At 50.4% G+C, this 21,474-nt stretch overlaps 9 protein-coding genes across 9 annotated transcripts; 5 read left to right on the top strand and 4 right to left on the bottom strand.

Moving 5' to 3' along the window:
* Positions 1 to 590: 590 nt before the first annotated feature.
* On the top strand, positions 591 to 4,993 carry N7508_005814 (uncharacterized protein; the record flags this gene model as incomplete). The annotated part of the gene is made up of 9 exons (XM_058463880.1): positions 591 to 706; positions 756 to 1,164; positions 1,214 to 1,436; positions 1,487 to 1,518; positions 1,568 to 2,341; positions 2,392 to 3,099; positions 3,152 to 3,402; positions 3,994 to 4,422; positions 4,477 to 4,993. 9 exons carry the CDS (start codon positions 591 to 593, stop codon positions 4,991 to 4,993), a joined length of 3,459 nt encoding a protein of 1,152 aa, XP_058320358.1.
* A 257-nt stretch (positions 4,994 to 5,250) lies between these two features.
* On the top strand, positions 5,251 to 7,273 carry N7508_005813 (tetratricopeptide repeat protein; the record flags this gene model as incomplete). The annotated part of the gene is made up of 2 exons (XM_058463879.1): positions 5,251 to 5,418; positions 5,486 to 7,273. The coding sequence occupies 2 exons, from the start codon at positions 5,251 to 5,253 to the stop codon at positions 7,271 to 7,273; spliced, it is 1,956 nt and encodes a 651-aa protein (XP_058320357.1).
* A 257-nt stretch (positions 7,274 to 7,530) lies between these two features.
* N7508_005812 (uncharacterized protein) lies at positions 7,531 to 9,587 on the bottom strand (the record flags this gene model as incomplete). Its single annotated transcript, XM_058463878.1, has 7 exons — positions 7,531 to 7,661; positions 7,737 to 8,031; positions 8,089 to 8,264; positions 8,318 to 8,595; positions 8,653 to 8,876; positions 8,944 to 9,056; positions 9,116 to 9,587. 7 exons carry the CDS (start codon positions 9,585 to 9,587, stop codon positions 7,531 to 7,533), a joined length of 1,689 nt encoding a protein of 562 aa, XP_058320356.1.
* Positions 9,588 to 9,887: 300 nt separating this feature from the next.
* N7508_005811 (uncharacterized protein) lies at positions 9,888 to 10,388 on the bottom strand (the record flags this gene model as incomplete). The annotated part of the gene is made up of 1 exon (XM_058463877.1): positions 9,888 to 10,388. The coding sequence occupies one exon, from the start codon at positions 10,386 to 10,388 to the stop codon at positions 9,888 to 9,890; it is 501 nt and encodes a 166-aa protein (XP_058320355.1).
* An 882-nt stretch (positions 10,389 to 11,270) lies between these two features.
* N7508_005810 (oxidase ustYa family protein) lies at positions 11,271 to 12,284 on the top strand (the record flags this gene model as incomplete). The annotated part of the gene is made up of 3 exons (XM_058463876.1): positions 11,271 to 11,688; positions 11,742 to 11,829; positions 11,894 to 12,284. The coding sequence occupies 3 exons, from the start codon at positions 11,271 to 11,273 to the stop codon at positions 12,282 to 12,284; spliced, it is 897 nt and encodes a 298-aa protein (XP_058320354.1).
* Positions 12,285 to 12,789: 505 nt separating this feature from the next.
* On the bottom strand, positions 12,790 to 14,373 carry N7508_005809 (class I SAM-dependent methyltransferase; the record flags this gene model as incomplete). The annotated part of the gene is made up of 3 exons (XM_058463875.1): positions 12,790 to 12,999; positions 13,053 to 14,023; positions 14,076 to 14,373. 3 exons carry the CDS (start codon positions 14,371 to 14,373, stop codon positions 12,790 to 12,792), a joined length of 1,479 nt encoding a protein of 492 aa, XP_058320353.1.
* A 291-nt stretch (positions 14,374 to 14,664) lies between these two features.
* On the top strand, positions 14,665 to 16,188 carry N7508_005808 (putative cysteine synthase; the record flags this gene model as incomplete). Its single annotated transcript, XM_058463874.1, has 5 exons — positions 14,665 to 14,919; positions 14,968 to 15,027; positions 15,087 to 15,205; positions 15,263 to 15,957; positions 16,010 to 16,188. The coding sequence occupies 5 exons, from the start codon at positions 14,665 to 14,667 to the stop codon at positions 16,186 to 16,188; spliced, it is 1,308 nt and encodes a 435-aa protein (XP_058320352.1).
* Positions 16,189 to 16,363: 175 nt separating this feature from the next.
* Positions 16,364 to 18,172, bottom strand: N7508_005807 (Myb-like DNA-binding domain protein; the record flags this gene model as incomplete). The annotated part of the gene is made up of 1 exon (XM_058463873.1): positions 16,364 to 18,172. The coding sequence occupies one exon, from the start codon at positions 18,170 to 18,172 to the stop codon at positions 16,364 to 16,366; it is 1,809 nt and encodes a 602-aa protein (XP_058320351.1).
* A 204-nt stretch (positions 18,173 to 18,376) lies between these two features.
* Positions 18,377 to 19,947, top strand: N7508_005806 (beclin 1; the record flags this gene model as incomplete). Its single annotated transcript, XM_058463872.1, has 2 exons — positions 18,377 to 18,457; positions 18,502 to 19,947. 2 exons carry the CDS (start codon positions 18,377 to 18,379, stop codon positions 19,945 to 19,947), a joined length of 1,527 nt encoding a protein of 508 aa, XP_058320350.1.
* Positions 19,948 to 21,474: the final 1,527 nt, after the last annotated feature.

The raw sequence follows: 21,474 nt of genomic DNA, 5'->3' as shown, positions 1-21,474 counted from the left end.
ACACTCCTGAACTCCCTGAACATTTCTTTGTTGGAGACATTTCTTTAATCTGGACTCCATCGCCTAGTGCTGAAGCCTTCAGTTGTCTATCTCACCACCGGCCAGACACCACACACCCCTCCATCTTGCACAAGCTTCGCGCATCGTCCCATCACATCGCATCGACATTCAGCTGAATACGAACGACTTGAATCACACCAAGGTCGCAAATCACTTGCGACGTTCAAATTCACATATAAGCTCTGTGGTTCGGGTTTGGCGCGGTTGCCTAACGATACGCCAAGTTCTCAGACATCAGTGCTCACGACACAGTGATTCCGTGGAACTAGAGGCCTGGGAACCACTTCAACTCAATTTACTCTGCGCTCTAAGTACCGACAAGCCATTGCGACAAACCGTGCGGAATAATTGCGCTGATTCAGTGCGTTGCGCGACTGCGACAGCGTGTGTGAGAACCCCGCCAAAGAGCACGGCTCACAGCGCATAGCCTTACTGGACTGGGATCAATTCCCACTATCTCACCGCCCCTTCGAACCTACTATATACCCATCTGATACCCAGCTTATACGACTATGCCACTTCCCAGCAAAATGACACCCACACCCCCCTCTACAAACTCGTCGAGTGCAGGCCACTCTCCTGATTACAGAGTAGTCCGGAAGCGAAATCGTGTACCTCTGTCGTGTGGTCCATGCCGACACAGAAAGTAAGCAATTCAAGATATGGCTAAGGTCGCGTATCTCTAACAGTTCCAGGCTGAAATGCAATCGTTCCAACCCCTGCGAAAACTGTGTCAAACGAGGCGACGCCGTCTCATGTAACTACGCGCAAGCAAGCTCCCGAAAGAAAAACTCGCCTCAGCAGTCCTCATCGAACTCGCCAGATGATATGCAGAATCGCATCGATCGGTTAGAAGGGTTGGTGCTCTCGTTGATGACAAATGGATCCCAATCTGCCGGTCCGGCTGCTGCGATGGCTGCCATTTCGGGAGAAAGTAGTGCGGGTTCGGCTGGCCCTTCTCATGAACTCGATATCGACGAGGAGGGCATGGGTCTTGAAGAGAGCGACACTGAACAGGTGACCAAATCGTTCGGTGTCATGAAGATGGACAATAACAAGTCCTATTATATGGGGAATGCTCACTGGGCTTCTATATTGAATGATGTAAGTCGGGATGTTTCGCTGAGATTGCGCATTTCTAACGGTTCAATAGATTTCCGAAGTGCGGAATTTCTTCTCAACACATAAGAAGCAATTTGAAGAGCAATTTGAAAAAGTCAAGGCCGCTCGACCGCCCACTGATGTACCTGGGTCGACTTTGTTGTTCGGTGTGATGAAGCCGATGAGCCGCGGCGAGATCATGTCTGCGTTGCCATCCAAATACACTACTGATCTCCTCGTGACTCGCTATTTCAACTGTTATGACCCTGCAACGCGTGAGTGTCCATAGCTTTATGATGTTGAAGACATCCTGACCTTGTTTTAGATATTCTGCACGGGCCCACGTTCCAAGCACAGGTAAGTGTTACAGTGGTAACAGGTATCGGAATAGGGCTGATTCGTCTAGTACAACAAACATTGGGAAGACCCTTCTCAAACAGAACTTGTCTGGATTGCCATGCTCTTTGCAATGATGAGACTAGCAATGCTATCATATTACAACGAAGGTGACGAACCGCCTGAGTTCAGAGGTAAATCCATGGACATGGCAGGAGGATTCCGCAATTCCGTGGCACAATGTTTGACCTTGGCCGACTACACAAAACCCCATCCGTATCTGATCGAAGCGCTGGTGTTCCATCTCCATGGTGACTTTTCGCAAAGTCGGGAGACTGACGTCTCAATTTGGGTACTGGCTGGTGTTATTACACGCTTGGCAATGCGATCAGGATACCACCGCGACTCCAAAATGTTCCCGAACATCACACCTTTCCAGGGCGAGATGCGACGGCGAGTATGGAGCTTTGTGCGTCAGGCCGATCTGTTGTTCTCTTTCCAGGTTGGACTGCCAAGCATGATCCGCTCCACCGACAGCGATACTGAACTACCAAGCAATCTGTACGATGATGACTTTGACGAAGACTGCAAGGAGCTTCCCCCATCTCGTCCGTTGAGCGAACCTACGCCAATCTCATACTTGATTGCCAAGGCGCGGTTGACATATGCCTTCGGCCGTGTCATTGAACAGAGCTCTGCTATTTCGAACACGTCATATGAGAATGTGATGGAAGCCGATGCGGAGCTTCGACAGGCAAGAGACCTGATTCCTCCTCACCTAAAAATCCGACCCATGGAAGATTGCCAGTTAGACCCTTGCAACCTCATCATGTCCCGATTTGCCGTAAGTCGCTTGAAGCATACACCAATTATCGATACTAAATCTTCGTGCAGGTCAAGGCCGTCTATGATAAAGCACAATGTGTGCTCCATCGACCGTATTTGGCTCGTGCCAGAGAGAATCCTCGCTTCACGTATTCTCGAAGAACATGTATCGACTCAGCAATGGAACTCTTAGAAGTCCAAGGGCTCCTGCACACAGAACTACGCAAAGGACGTTTGCGCACCCGTCAGAGCAAAATCACTTCTCTAAGCTCGGCCGACTTCCTGCTCTCAGCGACAGTCGTCTCTCTCGATCTGTACCAAGGCCTGCAAATGCAGGTTTCAGGACGGCCATCAGGAGACACGTACACATGGGGCCGGGAGCGGCGCGAAGAGATGATGACGGCGCTTCAGCGCTCGAAAGAGATCTGGGATGAAATGAAAGATGAGAGCATGGAGGCATACAAGGCCTCTAGTGTTCTCGGTGTGATGCTCAGCAAATTGCTCATGGTAGCCCCTACCCTTGAGAATAGTGCTGGGGCTGCTACATTTGAGCCCCAAGATGAGAAGCAGAATGCTGCGATGACTCTTGGCTTGCTGAGCAGCGGGATGAGCCCAATGAACCCGGGCCCGCCTCCATTCGCTGATCCTATGTTCAAAATGAGTGACTCGCCAATGCCAATAGGCGCAGGCACCTCGGCCGAAATGCCAGGTGGTGCACTTTCGCCATTCAGTAGCATGTTCGGTCAAATGCCGGACATGCAAGTTAATCTTGACTGGGTAGGCTTTACTCTTCAACCCGTATGAAGTATTGATGCTAACATGATACCAGGATGCTTGGGACACATATCTCCAAAATCCAACTCTCGACTCATCAAATCAATTCTGGCCCATGATGGATGCCCAACGGCAGCCAACACCTCAATCTGGAGGCATGTCACAGCCTTCAGTATCAAGTCCTCTCGCTTCCACCCGGGTACCCTCAATGTCAAGCAGCGGAACCGCTCCTGGCCTGCAACGACTACCAACAATGTTTACACCGCCATCTAATAGTCCTGACAGTGGAGTTCCACCAGTGTCTGGGTATAGTGCGCCAATGCCTCCACCAGGTAATACTGGTCGAGGCCAAGGCGGACTATAACCTATCTGTATCATGATATATGATTCGATCTCTCTACGCTTGAATGATTTTGTTTCTTATGCACATACCGGATTGATGTATTGGTCTGAAATCCTGAGAAAATGATGCTATCTCATTGCTTGTTTTCTGTGTTTGAATACGGAATTGCAACTATGATTACCAGTGGGAAGACTTTTAGCGAATGGGAAAAGCTGTTTGGATTTGGACGGATTTATCGGTGTACTGGGCTATATAATGTATCATACCATAGGAATATTCCAATATATCCTCCACTCTTCCGAGATATAACCTCCTCAAATAGTTCAAAACGAATTGTCCTTGGCATCGTACGATAAGCTGATATAAATCAAACCACGTGACCAATATTGTTGGCGGAAATCATTCCAAAGTTGTCGAGCCAACTTTCTGTTCTGGTCCGAATCACCACGAGTTGATTTCTTTTAAAATGTAAGTCTAACCGAATTGATTTCTTTATTACGGCGTGCTGTCGTACCCCACAATTGAAAATCAACTCATGCTGATTCACTCCGCAGGCACGGTCTCCGCCGGGCCGTTTGTCGGCTTCAATTGTCGCCAGCTACTCCTGTCTCCTCGATCGCCTCCAGAACACTATCACAATCAAAATGTGGCTCCTCAACATCGCTATTTACCGCGCGGACCGTCAACTCAGCCACACAGATGCGATGGAACAGCGAGCGTCCCTCTATCCGCTACACCAAACCGAGGGGATTTGATGAGGTTAAAGGCTGGGAGCAATTGGAAGAGAGGGCTGCGTCACGCCCTGTAGCCCCAAGGCAACCGAGACGTACCAACATGAGAGAACAAGCGTCGCCAAAGAACACGGTCTACGTTGGAAACCTGTTCTTCGATGTGACTGCCGAGGATTTGCGCTCTAAATTTGAGCAATTCGGCGTGGTGGAGAACTCAGTCGTTGTGCATGACTCCCGAGGATTAAGCAAAGGGTGAGTTTGGACTATCAGTGATCGGCTGGCACCATTTGCTAATCTACGTTTCAGCTTCGGTTATGTCACCTTCAGCGCCACCGAGGAAGCCGCCAATGCCATTAGAGGAGGTAATGAGACTATTTTCGAGGGCCGCCAGATTACTGTACAATTTGCCAACACTGTTTACCGCGCCCAGAGTGAAGAGCGCCCTTCCTTAACCCTCTTCATCGGTAATATTCCCTACGAATTGACAGATCAGGATCTACAAAATCTGTTTGAGGATATCAAGGGCGTGGATGATATCCGTGTTCCCGTTGATCGCCGCACAGGCTTACCACGTGGATTTGCCCATGTTGATTTCATCGATCAGCTGAGCGCCACTGATGGCAAGGAGAAGCTATCTCGCAGAGCGCCTTACGGCCGCAAGTTGAATGTGAGCTATGCCAGAACCAAGGTCATGAGTTTGGAATTCCGTGAGCAAACAAACCAGAGGAAGCTTGAGAAGAAGAAAAAGGCCCTGGAAAAGAAGGATCGTGATGCCCGTGAGAGAGAGATCCAGGAGGCTCAGGAGCCAAATTGGAAGGAGTGAACTTGGAGCAGTTCCAAGGGAAATCTTTGAAAAGTCGACGTGTGAGGTTGAATGTAAATATCACTTTGTACAACAGATTCAAAATGGCAGTATGCATTTATAAGCTCCCACGTGACCGGCCGGGGAACCTCGGCTGGAAAGAGTCAATCGGCCAACCCCACGTTCAACATCCGGGGGAACTACGCCTTTCTACATCTCCTCTTCCCTTGTGTTAATTCCCGAACTTCAACCTCAGACTACATTACCACATATACGCCATGTCGTTCCTTGGTGGTGCGGAATGCTCCACGGCGGGAAACCCCCTCACTCAATTCACAAAGCACGTCCAAGATGATAAGTCACTACAGCGCGACCGACTGGTCGGCCGCGGGCCGGGCATGCAAGAAGGCATGCGATCACGAAACATGATGGGCGGACAAGACCAAGTAAGTAAATCAACAGCCAGCTAACCATTCCCGAGCGGAAACTGACCTCGTCGGGAAACATCAATAGATGATGGACGACTTCATGCAGCAACCAGGACAACAATTAAACGGCCCTCCACCGCAGCCATTTGCCATGGAGCACATGCGCCGCGAGCTGGACAACTTCCAGACAGCGCCAGCCCGCACAGGATCGCCCGGGTGGGCAGCGGAGTTCGACTCCGGCGAGCAGGCTCGCATGGAAGCTGCCTTCCCAGGACAGATGAACAACGGGTCTGGATTCTCGCCGGCTGAATTCTCCCGCTTCCAGCAGCAGAACCGGATGGGTATGCCTCAGACGTCCAGCCCGGCTACCTCGACCACGCCTATGATGTCTGGCTATCAGCGGCCGATGGGCATGGGTGGTGGATACATGGGGATGGGAGGTATGGGCATGATGCAGCCTATGATGGGTGGGCAGATGGGCATGCAGCAGGGACCTATGGAGGGTCAGACGCAGGATAAGGGAAAGGGCCGGATGGTCGAGCTCGATGATGAGAATTGGGAGGCGCAGTTTGCTGAGATGGAGACTGCTGGCAATGAGACTCGGACGGATGACGAGGCTAATGCGGCAATGGAGGCGGAGCTGAACGATTTGGACAGGTCAGTGCCCCATGATGACGCCTTTGAGTCCGTTTGGGAACGAGTTCAGGCTGAGACAGCGACGAGCAGGAAACTTGCCGAAGAGAATGAGTTCGAGGTTACTGATAACGTGCACGTTGGCGATTTGGGTGACTGGGAGGGCTTTGACAGTCTGAACTCTCGCTTCCGGGATCCTCAGCTTGGTGACTATATGTTCGAGGAAGACAATGTCTACCAGGCTGTGGGTAATCCGTTCGAGGAGGGTATGAAGATCATGCGCGAGGGCGGTAACCTGTCCCTTGCAGCACTGGCATTTGAGGCTGCAGTCCAGAAAGACCCGCAGCATGTGCACGCTTGGACGATGCTGGGGTCTGCGCAGGCGCAGAATGAGAAGGAATTGCCGGCTATTCGTGCTTTGGAGCAGGCTTTGAAGGTTGACCCTGGGAACTTGGATGCCTTGATGGGTCTTGCTGTCTCGTACACCAACGAGGGTTACGACTCGACTGCTTACCGCACACTCGAGCGTTGGCTGTCAAACAAATACCCGACTATCATCGACCCGAAGGAGGTATCTGGTGATTCCGATCTCGGCTTCACAGACCGCCAGCTCCTGCATGACCGAGTAACAGAGCTCTTCATCCAAGCAGCCCAGCTCTCTCCCTCAGGTGCCCAGATGGACCCCGACGTCCAAGTCGGCCTGGGTGTGCTATTCTACTGCGCCGAGGAATACGAAAAGGCCGTGGACTGCTTCTCCGCAGCCCTTGCATCCACGGAATCTGGCAGCACAAATCAACAAGAACAGCTGCACCTCCTCTGGAACCGCCTTGGTGCCACCCTTGCCAACTCCGGCCGCTCCGAGGAAGCCATCGAAGCCTACGAACAGGCCCTCAACATTAACCCCAACTTTGTCCGCGCCCGCTACAATCTCGGTGTATCCTGTATCAACATCGGCTGCTATCCCGAAGCCGCTCAGCACCTCCTCGGCGCATTGTCCATGCACCGCGTCGTCGAGCAGGAGGGCCGTGAACGTGCACGTGAGATCATCAACGACGGCGTTCACCCCGATGGTCTAGACGACGAGCGTCTCGAGCGCATGCTGCATATCAGTCAGAATCAGAGCACTAATCTTTACGATACGCTGCGCCGGGTCTTCAGCCAGATGGGCCGGAGAGACCTGGCTGACCAGGTTGTCGCCGGTATGGACGTGAACATCTTCCGTAAGGAGTTTGAATTCTAGGTTTGCTGTTCTTTGTTCTTTGTTCTTTGTTAGCCGCTTGATCGGTGGTTTGGAGATGGGATGGGAATTTATGGGATATCTACCGGTTTCATGGCAAATGGCCTGGCTGCATTGTATCAACTTTTTATTTTTTTTGGCTGTTTAGAAGGGATCTACATCTACGGCCGAGGGCAATTATCCCTCATACATATCGAGAACGATTCCACGAGCATGAATGCATTGCTATACATGTACTGTATAATCCTCCAATCTGAGCCCTATGAATGGAAAGGGGTAGGATTTATCAACTCATCCACCACCTTCCCAACTGCAACGGCCTTTTCCTCGCCAAAACGACCACCGACAATCTGCACACAAATAGGCATTCCATGCACGCGGTCAATATCATCTAACACAAACACAGTTAGCATATACTCTCTCTCGCTTCCCCTCTCCATCTCCCCGATATAAATAAGAAACTCACACTGCAAATAATTAAACGCATCAGACTCATTCCGAATAACATGACCCTCCCACTCAACATCCAACCCACTCCCAATAGAATCAAGACCTCGATCAGCCCTAGTAACAGGAACAGTGACACCAGCATAATCCAGCAAATTCCACATAGCTGTATATCCTAGCCATTGTTTACTGCGCACCCACGTCTTGGGCTTGTAGCCTACCCAGGGGAGGACGGGCATGATAAGGGCGTCGATGCCTGATCCTACCCATTGTTTGAGGAATGTGGTTTGGAGGGCATATTTTGTTTCTTCGAGCTGCATCCATGCGATTAGTAGAGTCTTGTTTGTGTGCTGGCATGTTCGGGTTCTTACCTTCTCTCGCTCTTGGATTGTTAGAAGATCTTTATCCGTTCCTACTACCATCCCTTCAATCAATGGCTCGTCGACTATCTGACAGAGACTGTGGCAGTGTTGCCCGCCGTCAGCGAGGATGCCTCTCGTCCATAGATTCGTTACCGGGACGTGGAGGCTTGTATCCCATTCGATTACTGGTATTAGGGTTAACATGCATACCGCCTCATAATTCAAACTGTGTATATACCTTCATGACCAACAGCTCTCAAAGCAGCCACCGTCTCGCGCATTGCCCGCGCAACAGGCGGCTGAGGCTTAACAACACCATCATCAAATACAACGCCAAGTCTCAATTTCCTATTTGTCGGAGGAGCTGCTAGTTCCTTCCTCCAGGGAATGGGAATAGCACCGGGGTCAATATTCCACGGGTCAGACTTGAGTAGACTTTCCATGAAATACTCCGTCGTAGCGAGAGATGTAGCCATCGGTCCGGCGACTGGTGGGATGAGGTAGTGTTGATGTAGACTAGAAGATCAGACCGTTTGAAGTGGTCCTTTACCGATGATATGTATAGTGACTTACAAGGAACAATCCCACGGCACTCGACCCGTCGTCGGGCAGATGGAGTATAAACCTTGCAAACCTGATGGAACTCGAATCGAACCACCGATGTCAGTTCCAACTCCTAAAACGCTTCCTCTGCTGCCAACTAGTGCGCCTTCGCCACCGGAACTTCCGCCGGAGATTAGGGCGTGGTTGAATGCGTTGACAGATTGGCCGAAGACGTGGTTGTATGAGTCTGACATCTGGCAGGGGTTAGTGAATGGATACTCGATATTTGAAATCTAAACGGAGTGATAAGATAGAGCGTACCATGAGAGACTGCGGCACATTGGTCTTGACATATAGCACCGCACCCATAGATTCAAGCAGCTGTACAACCGAGCTATTTGATTGAGCGGGCTTATTCGTAAGACCGACCCATCCTATTTCAAATTAGAGCCAGATAATGTAGCATGAGTAGTTGCAATAAGAATAAACATACCAACAGTAGTATCAACCCCCTCAACATCAAAACGATCCTTGACAGAAACAGGAACACCATGCAAAGGCCCAACAACCTCACCAGTCCGCACAAGAATTTCATCGAGCTGTCTCGCTTTCTGGATTGCCTTTTCAAAGAAAATCTCCGTCAGGCATTTATTCACCTGCTGGGAAATTGCAGCCCGCTTGCAGAAAGCTGTTGTGAGCTGTTGGCTTGTTATACTTCTGCTAGTAATCAGCGAGACTAGCTCGCGGATATCTGTTCTCTCAGTCCATTCTAGTTCCTCCGCGGAGAGAATCCCACTGGACCGTATTATTTCTAGACTTGATGCTGGGGGGTTTACTAGGACCTCAGCTGGGAGACGCCAGCTTTCTGGAATGAGATTTAGCTGGGTGGAGCGCTTTTCGGCAACGACGTTGTTCCATGTTGGGGTCTGTTTGAATTCTGCCTTTGAATCTGTGTCGATGGTCATTGTCATAGATGTATAGATAGATTGATAAAAGTGTTGAAGAGATGAAGTCGTAAACCAGCCGAGGTGGTTTCCCCTCACCTGAGGTGGTGAGATAAGCAATTAGGGCTTCAGTCTACGATGTTGGAGAGTTTAGCTTTACTTGTAACAATTCATCATTATCATAATTCAAAGTCGCTGGCTCAATTGAAAGCCATTTACTCTTCTTCAAACCTAGCCCAGGTACTTTCACAAAGTATTCAGCAGCCAGAGGTAACCGGTGATGAACAGGAGCCAGACCCTTCATGATACTGAAAGAGACATTTATTCCACATTGTCTCTACGCTTGGTGATCTTATCACCCTGCTCAGCAGTGAAGGCACGCTTGTATGCGCCAACACCACGCTCGGCGATATCGGCAGCCTCCTCGCCAGCGAGGGCACGCTTGTATTCAGCATTACCACGCTTGGTGATATCGGCAGCCTCCTCGCCAGCAACGGCACGCTTGTATGCGCCAGCACCACGCTTGGTAATGTTTTCGTCTTCGAGAGCAGCCAAGGCCCGCTTGGTAATTGCGTCGATCTCATGATCGGACAAAGCACGCTTGGCGACTGTTCGTACTTCATCAGCGGTCAGAGCTCGCTTGGTGATTGCAGCAGCATCCTCAGCCGTGAGAGCACGCTTAGTGATATCACCAGCCTCATTGGCGAGGGCAGCGTTCTCGCCAGTCAGGGCACGGTTGGTAATCTCATCGCTGCGCTGGTTGAGGGGGGTAGCGAGAGCCAAGCTGGCACTCATAGCGAGGGTGAGCATGGAAAGCTTCATGTTTGCGAATGTGGACTAAAGTTTGATTAGCAGAAGGTAAAATTGTAGGCAAACGATTTGTGCTCACTTGACGTGATGTGTTGGAGTTGAAAACTGGAATTTGTTATAGCTAAGGGTGGACGCACCTGGGTATCTTTATAGAGAGTTCTGATCATAGATCGATCGTGACTCTTCGAAGCTCCCTCAGTTGGGTTATGCAGTTTGCCCCCTTGCAGATGAGTCCGAGACAGCGATCGTGGTAGATCATTCTGCACGAAGTGCTTATCGACAAATCGACGAGGTCATTATGGAGCATGGTGTTCGTCACAAAATTCAGACTCAGTATTAAAGAATGCAGTATGAGGTTTACTTTTCTAATTCTCCACTATTTTGGATTACAATGATCTCACCAATACATCTAGGGTCGAAGATCACCCCTAGATCGACGTCAAAAACAATAGCCTCGAGATCGGCTCAGGGCTGATGTGGATCATGACCCGCAAGTCCGCGAGCAATCCTTAAAAATGGGGACTAAACAGACTAAACAGGGTCTACAGGTGGAGGTATAGATCACATAATGCAATGTATCTGTAGATCCTCGATTCTCGATCATACATAGCGTCATCTAATGTGTGTCGATCCTTGCATCTATGCATTGCACCCACCTCTACACCGAGATTGACCGAAATACTACATCATGCACGAGGATGCATTCTTGCTATGAAGCTTGCTGAGCTAAATCTTAGGCTCACCTGAGCGTCATGATACTGTGCGTCTCAGCTTTCATACTCTCCGCCGTCCCCCTGGTTTTCAGCACTTGAAACAACAGAAAACTTCGCAGAAATTCCATTACTGTCCCTTTTCATTTCGATTTCCCAGTCACGAAAGTATTCTACCTCCGTTATGGCAATAGTCGACCCCTTCAAAGAACATATCTATCAGCCAGTCCATCACGAAGATTCAGACCTTGAATCTCCAACCAGCTCAGAGTTCATTGAACATAAGCCGCACCGAAAGTCATATATTAGCCTCGTCTGGCCATGGATAGCTTCTACCATTACTTTCGCCCTGATTTCTGCGTACCTACTATTCCAACAACAAATCAATGGCTGGTCCACCTGTGTGACCGCATCGCCGGCCTTCCGAACCGATTTTAAAGATTCTCACCCATATATTTCATACGAGGAACGTGTTTACACTGGAAGATTCTGGTACAATGAGACGATAGGCAAGGTCTATAGAGACGTTGACCCTTCCGAGCCTCAATATTTCGGGCTTCCCAGCCCTGAAATCGATGCCGCCTGGGATGATCTCCTTCGAGGTATAGTCATTACATTCCACATTCGAGATTTCTACTAAGGACTTCTTTTACAGGTGAATTTGTCGATATGACCGAGGAAGAAGCGGCACCATTCGACGCAGACCTCAACACTGATCCCACCAAGCACCATTACCACATGGAGTAAGTAATCAACACACCCATACCCCCAATACTCTGCTATGAACCCAATCTAACATCCCACAAGACCAGACATGTTCCACTCCCTCCACTGCCTAAATGCAATCCGAATGAAGCTCGACTCGGACTATTATTCACAGCATATGGGACACCACCAAACATTCAACCAACGTATTCAAGAATCTCCTCATTTCCCAGATGACTGGAGTCGTATTCATATGGACCATTGCCTTGATCAACTCCGGCAGTCTATTCAATGCCAAGGAGATATGTCGCCGGTGCCTCTCTATTTCTTCGGCGGGGATCATATTGGCCTTGGGGTTGGGCAGACTCATACGTGTCGCAAGTGGGGGCCTATGAGGAAATGGATGGATGTTCGTAAGGAGCGTGATGATGAGCGTGGGGGTAAGGAGGTGCATACAAATGATGATCAACACTCTCATGAGATGCATTCATGACGTCTTACCATGTAAATGGTCGACGACTATAAATCATGATACCTTGTTTTCGTTGAATACAAAGCTCAAGCCTTTTTTTGGGACACTATTAATGCTGGCACGTAGGCAGAACATGTGAATATAATGAGTCCAATGTGATTGATCGGTAATTACGTCGAAAACTTCCAGCATGGACCCAGATCTCTTTGGGGTACTGCCACCCGCGAGCTCTGTCTGAGCCAACCTCTTTCCTTATTTTTTTACTGCATGGACTTAGTCCTCTAGAAAGTTGCCTCCGCACTGGCCATATAGTGTCCGTTAAGGGTCTCCGTACGTTGATCTCTACTAGATCTATTGTGGTGCTCAGATATGATTCGGGGCAGATCTACGATGATGCACGTATTCCATTAGAGAGAAAAGTGCTTCCAGAGGAACGTGGCCCAAGCCCGCTCAATTTCTTCGCTATGCTCTTTAATTGAAGCTCATGGCACCTATGGAGCCCATGGAATTGGTATTGCTATCCTATCTACACAGTCATCAACATGCTAGCATTCTTATACCAGCTCAGCAAAGGGTTCTCCCCATTACGCGTCTCAGTATCCTCAATGTAAGCCCAGCGATGCACAAACTCTTCATGGCTGGTGACCTGGGTCAACTTGCCCGTCACAGCACGGTACATATCCTCAATTACATTGAAATCCGTAGGGAAGAAGATATCAAAGTAGCCTTGGTGAACCTATGAATAATCATTAGTTGAAGTCAACGTACGTGTAGAGCGGAAGAACATACAAAGGGAGTTGTCACCGGCACTGTCTGCCGCTGGTACCGGGTCTGCACGACAGGTGCGTTGATACCGGGTACGGCATCCGGTAAAGAGCTAAAATCACTGGAAACCAATCGATGTGCCGGGAAGTATTGATTCAGAATATCGAAGAACTGCATCAGTCGAGTGGGGATATACTCCGGCTGGGAGTATTCCTTGCTGAAAGGCGCGGCAGAGCGCAGGCCACGGAGAAGAGATGGACCCAAGGGACTCGGGAAAGGCCGACGGGCAGCAGCTTGGCGCACACGCAGGAAGCGAGCAGCAACGGGATCTAGTTGGTTGTTGTAGTACTCGTGGAACTCGCCGTCAGCGTCGATTAGGACACCGCCCTGCTGGGGCATTTCCGTGCGTTGGTTGTAGCGGATGGTGTCGTGGCTGAAGTTATCGAAGACCTCGAGAGCTAGGAAGAAGCATGGAGAATGCACGTATGTGTCCCAGTCGAAGATTGACCGGTTGACAATCTCCACACGGTCCCGGTGGCCCTTGGCTGTGAGCTTGTCGGTCAAGGTTTTGAACTGGAGATCTGCTAGCGCGGGAGAGATCTCAATAATCTTGAACTTCGTTCGCTGGTACACCTCGTAGTCTGTGTCACGGATGAAATCGAGTATGTTCAACATCATTGTTCCGTTTCCTGCTCCCATCTCGTAGATGATCAGGTCGTGGTATGGGTACAGGGTCAACTTGTAGTTTGACACTAGATACCGCGCAATTGTCTCTCCGTAGTACGGCCGGAACAACTCGGTGGGTGTATGCCATAATTGCCGCGCAATATCTGGATTCGTCTCATCTAGCAAGTCCTCAAACTCCGTATACCGTTGGCCTAGGAGTTTGTGGAAAGCAGGCCCATCCTCGATGGCGTTGAAATTGAACGGTTCGCCGGGACTGAAAATAGTCGCGTGTTTGGAAAAGTACCCATAATGAGGATTATAGAGACTGTCTGGAATCACAATGTCAGATGTCGTTGCATATGTTTCGCCCGCCGAACTTACCGTCAATGAATTCGCGCGTCAACATCTTAACCTGCCGCGGCCGTTCGCGCCGACTCCGAAGTTCCTTCGCTGTGACCTGTGGATATGTACGGTACTCCTCATCGATGTTTTTAGGGTAGTCCCCGCGTTTTGTCCAAAGCAAAGAGTCATCTTGCGTTTTGCGCTTGGGGGGTGTGCGCCGGGAGAGAAAGGTTCGAGTCTGGGGTCCGGTGAGAGAATATGGTCGTCGCCTTAATGATTGGCATGCTGGGTGGCGGAAAAGCTGTCGGAACAGCTGGGTGAGGACTGGCGAGTCCATTGTGACCTAAGAGCTGATGTTCTGGGGATGGAGAACGTTTGGAGAACTAGTTGTGGAGGCCTGAGGCAGAATGGCACGTGAGGCAAGGTTGAGCTTCACTTCAAGGTTGGTTCTTGCTCGACACTCCGGCTGAGTACTTTGATTTATTAATCGAATCAGTTGATATGCACCTTAGAGACCATTTACCGTGATGCAATGTCTGTTTGAGCCTCCCATCGAACATTCTTAAGTTGTCCGAACTTTATCTCCTATGCGCACGTCTATCGAGTACAGAAAAAGTCCTTGAACACAATGCCTGATCATTCCACGGCATATATTGGCACGGCCTTTGTGGCTGGAGTCTGCTTGGCTCTCACATATAAAGAACTATCTCGATCAAAGCAAGATGAGAATGCGACAGAGCAACCGCGAACCAAAGACCTAGTCGCCCGACCTGGACCACCAACCATTGTCGAAGGAATTGAGGGATGTATTGGAAACACGCCTCTTTTCCGAATCAAATCATTATCAGACGAGACAGGATGTGAGATCCTGGCCAAGGCAGAGGTATGCGCATTGATATAGCTCCAAGAACATAACTGACAAGGTATGCAGTTTCTGAACGGCGCCGGTCAAAGCTCCAAAGACCGAGTTGCATTAAGCATGATTGAGATTGTATGTAAATCCAAAAGTCATACATCACAACACCAGATTAGACTCACTAACCCCAACAGGCCGAAGAGCAAGGAATCCTGACGCCCCATTCAGGTGACACAATCTACGAAGGAACGTCAGGATCAACCGGAATCTCACTAGCAACTCTAGCCCGCGCAAAAGGCTACCTAGCACACATGTATGCACCAAATACCAAGTATTCACCAAACAGAAACCAAAACTAAACCCAACCCAGCTGCATGCCCTCAGACCAGGCAATTGAAAAATCAAACCTGCTCCTAAAGCTCGGCGCAATAGTCGATAGGGTTCCCCCAGCCCCAATCGTCGAAAAAGACAATTTCGTCAATCGCGCACGAGCACTAGCAAAGACGCACACGGCCTCATCCGGCCTCTCTCCACCCCCATCTCCATCCGCAGCATCAGCAGAAGAGAAAGCCGACCTCCCCGAACCGGACGAGAGCATGAAGCGTGGACGGGGATTCTTCGCTGACCAATTCGAAAACGAAGCCAACTGGCGCGCCCACTACGAAGGTACAGGACCAGAGCTGTACGCCCAATGTGACGGGCGACTTGACGCCTTCGTTGCGGGCGCCGGGACTGGCGGGACGATTTCTGGCGTGGCGAGGTTTTTGAAGCCTCTTTTGCCTAAGCTTACTGTTGTTCTTGCTGATCCGCAGGGAAGTGGGCTGTTTAATCGGGTTGTTTATGGTGTTATGTTTGATCTTAAGGAGCGAGAGGGAACCAGGCGGAGACGGCAGGTTGATACTATTGTTGAGGGGATTGGGATTAATCGTGTTACTGCGAACTTTGAGGCAGGGAAGGAGCTTGTTGATGATGCTGTTAGAGTTACTGACGCGCAGGCTTTGGCTATGGCGCGTTGGCTTGTTGAGAAAGATGGGATTTTTATTGGGAGTAGTAGTGCGGTGAACTGTGGGTTTATTCATGTTTTGCGCTGTGTTTTGATACTGATACAGGATTTTAGGCATTGCTGCTGTCAAGACAGCTAGGAAGCTAGGACCTGGTCACAGGATTGTAACGGTACTTTCTGATTCTGGCTCGCGGCATTTGTCTCGGTTCTGGGCCAAAGCTGGTGATGTTGGTGGGGCTGTTGATACGAAGCTTGAGGATGTTATGAATGCACGAGACGAGGACTTCGAATAGCTGACATAGCTAGCATGGGGTATAATATTGGTAGGTAGCGGTCAATCGATAATTAATGCTCCATTAGCATGGTTCAATTGCTTCGAAATGCTGTGTTTATATAGATACCCAGTAAGGTCTGGGGTGTAGGCTTGTTGCTCATATTGGCATCTGCCTCGATGGACCCTTGATCATTTTAAGCAGTGGGAGATGCAGAAGCATTGACATCTTCCTCTCTTGCGTCCTGTACTGCCTCTGGAGTAGATGATCCATGTTCTGCGTCTGGATTCTGTTCCATGCGTTCATCTTTCATGGGTATCCCTTCTGCGGTATGTGAATGAGGGACTTCAACATCTGCATCACTTTCCTCTTTTATCAGATCCTGCGTATGATCTCCGACTGGCTGAGATGCTTGAACTCCGTCACTCTCTTCTTTAATAGTCTGCTCTCCCGTTGCCACGGATAGTACCTTTGCAACTGTGGGGCATTCAGCTGCGCCATCTCCAAGCTGCTCAATCGAAGTAAACACTTCGGCTCCCTCGTGCTCTTGTCCGTCCACGTCTCCCTGAGCGGGTCCATCGACATAAAGACGAAGCATATGGAATTCAATCTCATTGAGAGATCGGTTGTGAAACTCATCTCTGATTTCAGCCCAAGAGAGACCCGATTGGCTGCTGAGACGACCTAAAGCTGCAAGCTCGCCCTGCGACCAGGGGCCCGAAAGGTGAGGCGGATTTACCAGACGACAAGTCCAATGGTAGTAGTACCAATTTAAAATAGTCCGGTTGGTGCAATTTGGAAGACATTGAACCACGTCATTCACTTTCTTGCCGCCCTTGTGCATCATTGACACGATCAACTTTGCTTCGTCGGGCGTAATGTGTCGCCTTTTGCTTGGTGTATCTTGAACGGAGTGCACTGATGCAGCTGTGGGGTTGAAAATTGGGTCGTTGTTTTGTAAAACAGTATCCAATGTCCCCTCCTTTTGGGTACTTGTTTGTGGCGATTGGCCCTCGTTGTGTCCCTCCCCACCGTCGGTTTCGTCTATACAATCTGGCTGTGAAGGAGCATGCTCAGAAGATGAACGGTCGCCTCGTTTCTCCGGCACCTGCACGCGTTTCCCGCGGATGTTCCTCATTTTGGATGGTGAAGGTGACGCCCAATCCTTCTCCTGCAAAGGATCATCGGACTCATCACCATCTGGTATCTTTGCAAAAGACCAGTCAGATGTCAGTGGGCTTGAGTGGTATTTTCGCTTTCCACGTGGCTGGCGCTGACTTGGCGTCGCCTTGGGTTTCCCCTCGGTTCGTGGCCTGCCGCGTTTGGCAATGGCCCAGATCGAGCCACTCCCAGGCGGCGATGGAGACCGAGCAGATCTGATCTGTGGGGTGAGGGCAATATTGACTTTTCGGCCGCTAGGGCCGGTGGTGGGTGTTGCGTATGTTTGTGGCAAATCAGGGACCTGCCGGACGGGATCCTGAGGCTTTGGTGTTGTGTTCAACTGGGTGCCTTTTTCGCTCTTCGTCATTGGACTGAGTCCTGTAGCCCCGGACGCTGTGAAGGTAAATACAAAGTCTGAGTCTGCGGTCTCTTCTATGCCCGAATTCGTAGTCGTTTCGTATCGATCGTCCGGCAAATCACCGCTGTGAGAGACTGCGTATTGGTCTTCATCTCCCTCGCCTTCAGCGTCTGGAGCATCATCCGACTCGTGGCCAGCCTGAGTCCACGTAGATTGGCCGCCTGTGTCACTCTCTCCCTGCATGCTCAACAGATGTCCATTGTCTACCACAAGCTTCCCGCTCTGCAGGTCGATCTCATCGCCGACGTCGGTAAAGTCCTGGCTGTATTTGGCGAAGATACCCTCGAATAAAGATTTGAGTCGTGAGTCATTTTGCGCGCGCGCAGCCGGAAGATCGAATTCTTCTGGAACTTCCTCTGAATCGTCAGGGGTATATGACAGGCGCGGTCTCTTCGCTGGTCGGTCGAGGTCTGGCGCGGAGTACATGATTGCGCCCGGAGTCAATCTCGATGATCGGAGTCAATCTCAATCGGGATCAATGATCGGAATCACCGATCAGGTAAGACGAGCTTAAGCTTGGTGAGATAAAGGCATACTTGAAGTGAGGCAATGGACAGGTGCGCGACAAACAAATGCGGATGAAAAACAAATGACGTTCCGCTCCCCAACTTCACCTCCCCACACCCCGACATGTACTGCCAGAAGTGTCGAACACCACTCAAGCTGGATGGCTCGTTAGAGTCTCTGAATCCAGCTGCTTTTGATCTGCTTGTCAGTGAGTACATACTATTTCACTACTTGATCCCGCTGACCAGTCAGAATCTACAGGCAAAACGCTATCAGATGGAGCTGCATCCTCCAAGTCCTCCTATCCACCCGACCGACGCGGACACTACGATCAAACAACAAAAAATGCTACGCCGCCAGTCTATCGGCGGTCTATTCCCGCCCCTCGCGGACCTCCCTCTCGCGGTGATAGCGGCAACATGTCATTTGTCATGCTGACCGAGTCTCAAGTCGTGCCACCCGTTGAGAACACTCGAAAAGGAAATCACGCATCTGTCCAACCTGCTAGCCAAGAGAACGAATCATTCGTGGATCAAATGGAGAAGGCAACCCGGTTATTTGAGATTGTCTCGGCACGTTCTGATATCGACCATCCTATCTGCGTGGAATGTACGGATCTGCTCGTGGAGGGACTGCAGAAACGATTGACGGGGGCTACGAAGGAACGGGATGCCTACATTTCATTCCTGAGAAATTTGAATACGTCAGTCCCGACCGTGGAAGAGGTGCAAGCAGCAGACAAGACTTTGAACGAAAGCGTGGAAGCGGAGCGGGCTGCATTCGCTGAACTAGTCGCCCTGGAAAAGGAAAAGGCCGACCTAGATGGGGAGATTGCCGGACTGGAAATCGAGTCGCGACAGCTGGATGTGGAGGAGGAGAACTTTTGGCGAGAGCGCAACGCCTTTGCCTTGACGCTGACCGACTTTCAAAACGAACGGGATGCACTGAATATGCGCTATGATCACGACTCGCAGCAGCTTGAAAGACTTCAAAGGACGAATGTCTACAATGACGCGTTTTGCATTGGTCACGATGGATATTTCGGTACCATCAATGGATTACGCCTCGGCCGACTGGCTAACCCGTCCGTTGACTGGCCTGAGATCAATGCTGCGTGGGGACAAACGGCGCTGCTTCTGGCTACGATGGCTGACAAACTCGGATTTCAATTCCAGGGGTACCGTCTCAGACCCTTGGGGTCCAATTCACGGATCGACAAGATCGAATACCCGGTCCAACCATCTGGCCAGCCCGTCGAAGGAGTTGCGGCCAAGGTTACTCAACTGGACCTTTTCTCGTCAGGAGACTTGCCGCTGAACCTCCCTTGGCTGCACCGTCGCTTTGATGCGGGCATGGTGGCGTTCCTCGAATGCCTTCGCCAGCTGGGGCGGTTCGTCGAGAAGACCCCTGCCCCAGTGGTATCGCCACGTCGGGGCCAGACCGGCGCCTCTGCACCGGGGTTGAAACTACCCTATGAAATTAAACGAGATCGGATTGGGGATGCCAGCATCAAGTTGGGCTTCAACCAGAATGACGAGACGTGGACTCGTGCCTGCAAGTACACGCTGACCTGCTGCAAGTTCCTCCTTGCGCACGCTAGCAACTTGGCCAGCACGGGCTCCAACTCGGCAGCTGTCGCGGCTGCAGCCGTGGCAGCCGCCGATCACGCCCGACAGGCGACTCCGCCAAGATGATACAACGGTTGGGAAAAAGAAACCAAAAAAAACGGGGAAAAGAAAAACAAGGTGAGGCTGCAGAGGACCATGATGCCAGTCATAGAAAATCGCGCAGATCCTGAAAATCTACACTGCGCCTCGCTTCACTTTCGTACTTATGGGATAAGCTCTAGATGGAATGGGAATGACGTGCCTGAAACAGTACAGCTGGTTGATTCACCCAGTGCATCCCCGGGGTATTATTGGGCTGCGACCGAATGGCTGGATCGACCAGCGCATGCCTCAACCAATCCCCTCCCTGACATATGTCGGCTGAGTGCAGGTGCTGCGCGTGGACTCGGAACAGACCCCCTATTCACGTTGACTTGGGCGCAGATCCCGGAGTGAACCCGTCTACTGCACAGTCGTTACGCCGCCACGATTGAATCCAGTATTAGTACCTGCATGCGATCCGAGCCGGTGAACGATCCACGGTGGACCTATGAGCATGGACACGGCAGATATCTCCGTTACCGCGCGAAAGGCGGGAGGGGTCAAATGTACAGGGAAGGATGGGCCAAAGTACCCCCCGCACTTTAGCAGTCCGATCTTAACTGCACAAGGACTAGTTGAATACCTAAGGTTCGGTGTTCTGCTCAAGCTCGGGGACTAGAATTCAGCTCCCCGAGGAAATCACTGCATGATCTATATAGTGTTCTAGCCCTTGAAAAATGGACTACCTGTACGGGGGGTATATGTTTCAGACAGGGGAGTACACGGGGTATAAGTAATCAAGAAGAATAAGACTAAAAAGCAAGAAGACGAAGGTACGAGAATAGTATACGAAAGTACAAAAGCGCACCATCGTAAGGTCTTTCGGCCGGAGGGGAACACGGTCCGAGCCCTCACGCGGGCCCCCTGGTAGTTACAACGTCAACGGGCTAACGGTTCCTCCTTGCTTCAGATCGCACGTTACTGTCATTACTGTCATATATCACTGTAGGGCACTGGTTACCATACTGTAAATATTTGGATCCTATACTCCCAATAAGGCAGGAAGACTACGAGATTAGGCTCCAAGCGCAAAGAGCTGTCAGGGAAGTTTCGGCCCGCTCCCGGTTGTTGGATCTGCGATTGTAATTATTTAATCTACTTTTGAATGAGGCAGCCGGAAATGCACCCAATTTGCGGCCAGTGCTCTGCATGTAATAGTTCGCTTAGGCAAAAGTACCACTCCACTCAAAAGAAACAAGTCAAATCAATACACTGCAAAGAGATAAATCAATTAAAAAATAAGGAAAAAGAACAAGCAAATCCAATACTTCACACCTTGCCAACTCCTATCTAATAAGACCTCGGGGATATTCTCCTGACTGAATACCCTCAACAAGTTGCCTCCCACGATGGATCCTCATCCAACACGCTGATTTGGCCGGGGAAGCAGGGGGTCGTGCGTCCGCGCGCACGTCGCCGTAAAGAGAAGAGGGATTCCTGGCCCCCGTCATATTTCTTTTTATAACATTCCTCTCTTTAACGGCTTTTATGAAACTCTCTTCTCTAGATATT

The sequence above is a fragment of the Penicillium antarcticum genome, assembly GCF_028974205.1.
Source record: "Penicillium antarcticum strain IBT 31339 chromosome Unknown utg000005l_segment0_segment0, whole genome shotgun sequence".
Lineage (NCBI taxonomy): Eukaryota > Fungi > Ascomycota > Eurotiomycetes > Eurotiales > Aspergillaceae > Penicillium > Penicillium antarcticum.
The sequence above is the reverse complement of the archived record's forward strand: the minus strand, read 5'-3'. Positions and strand labels throughout refer to the sequence as shown.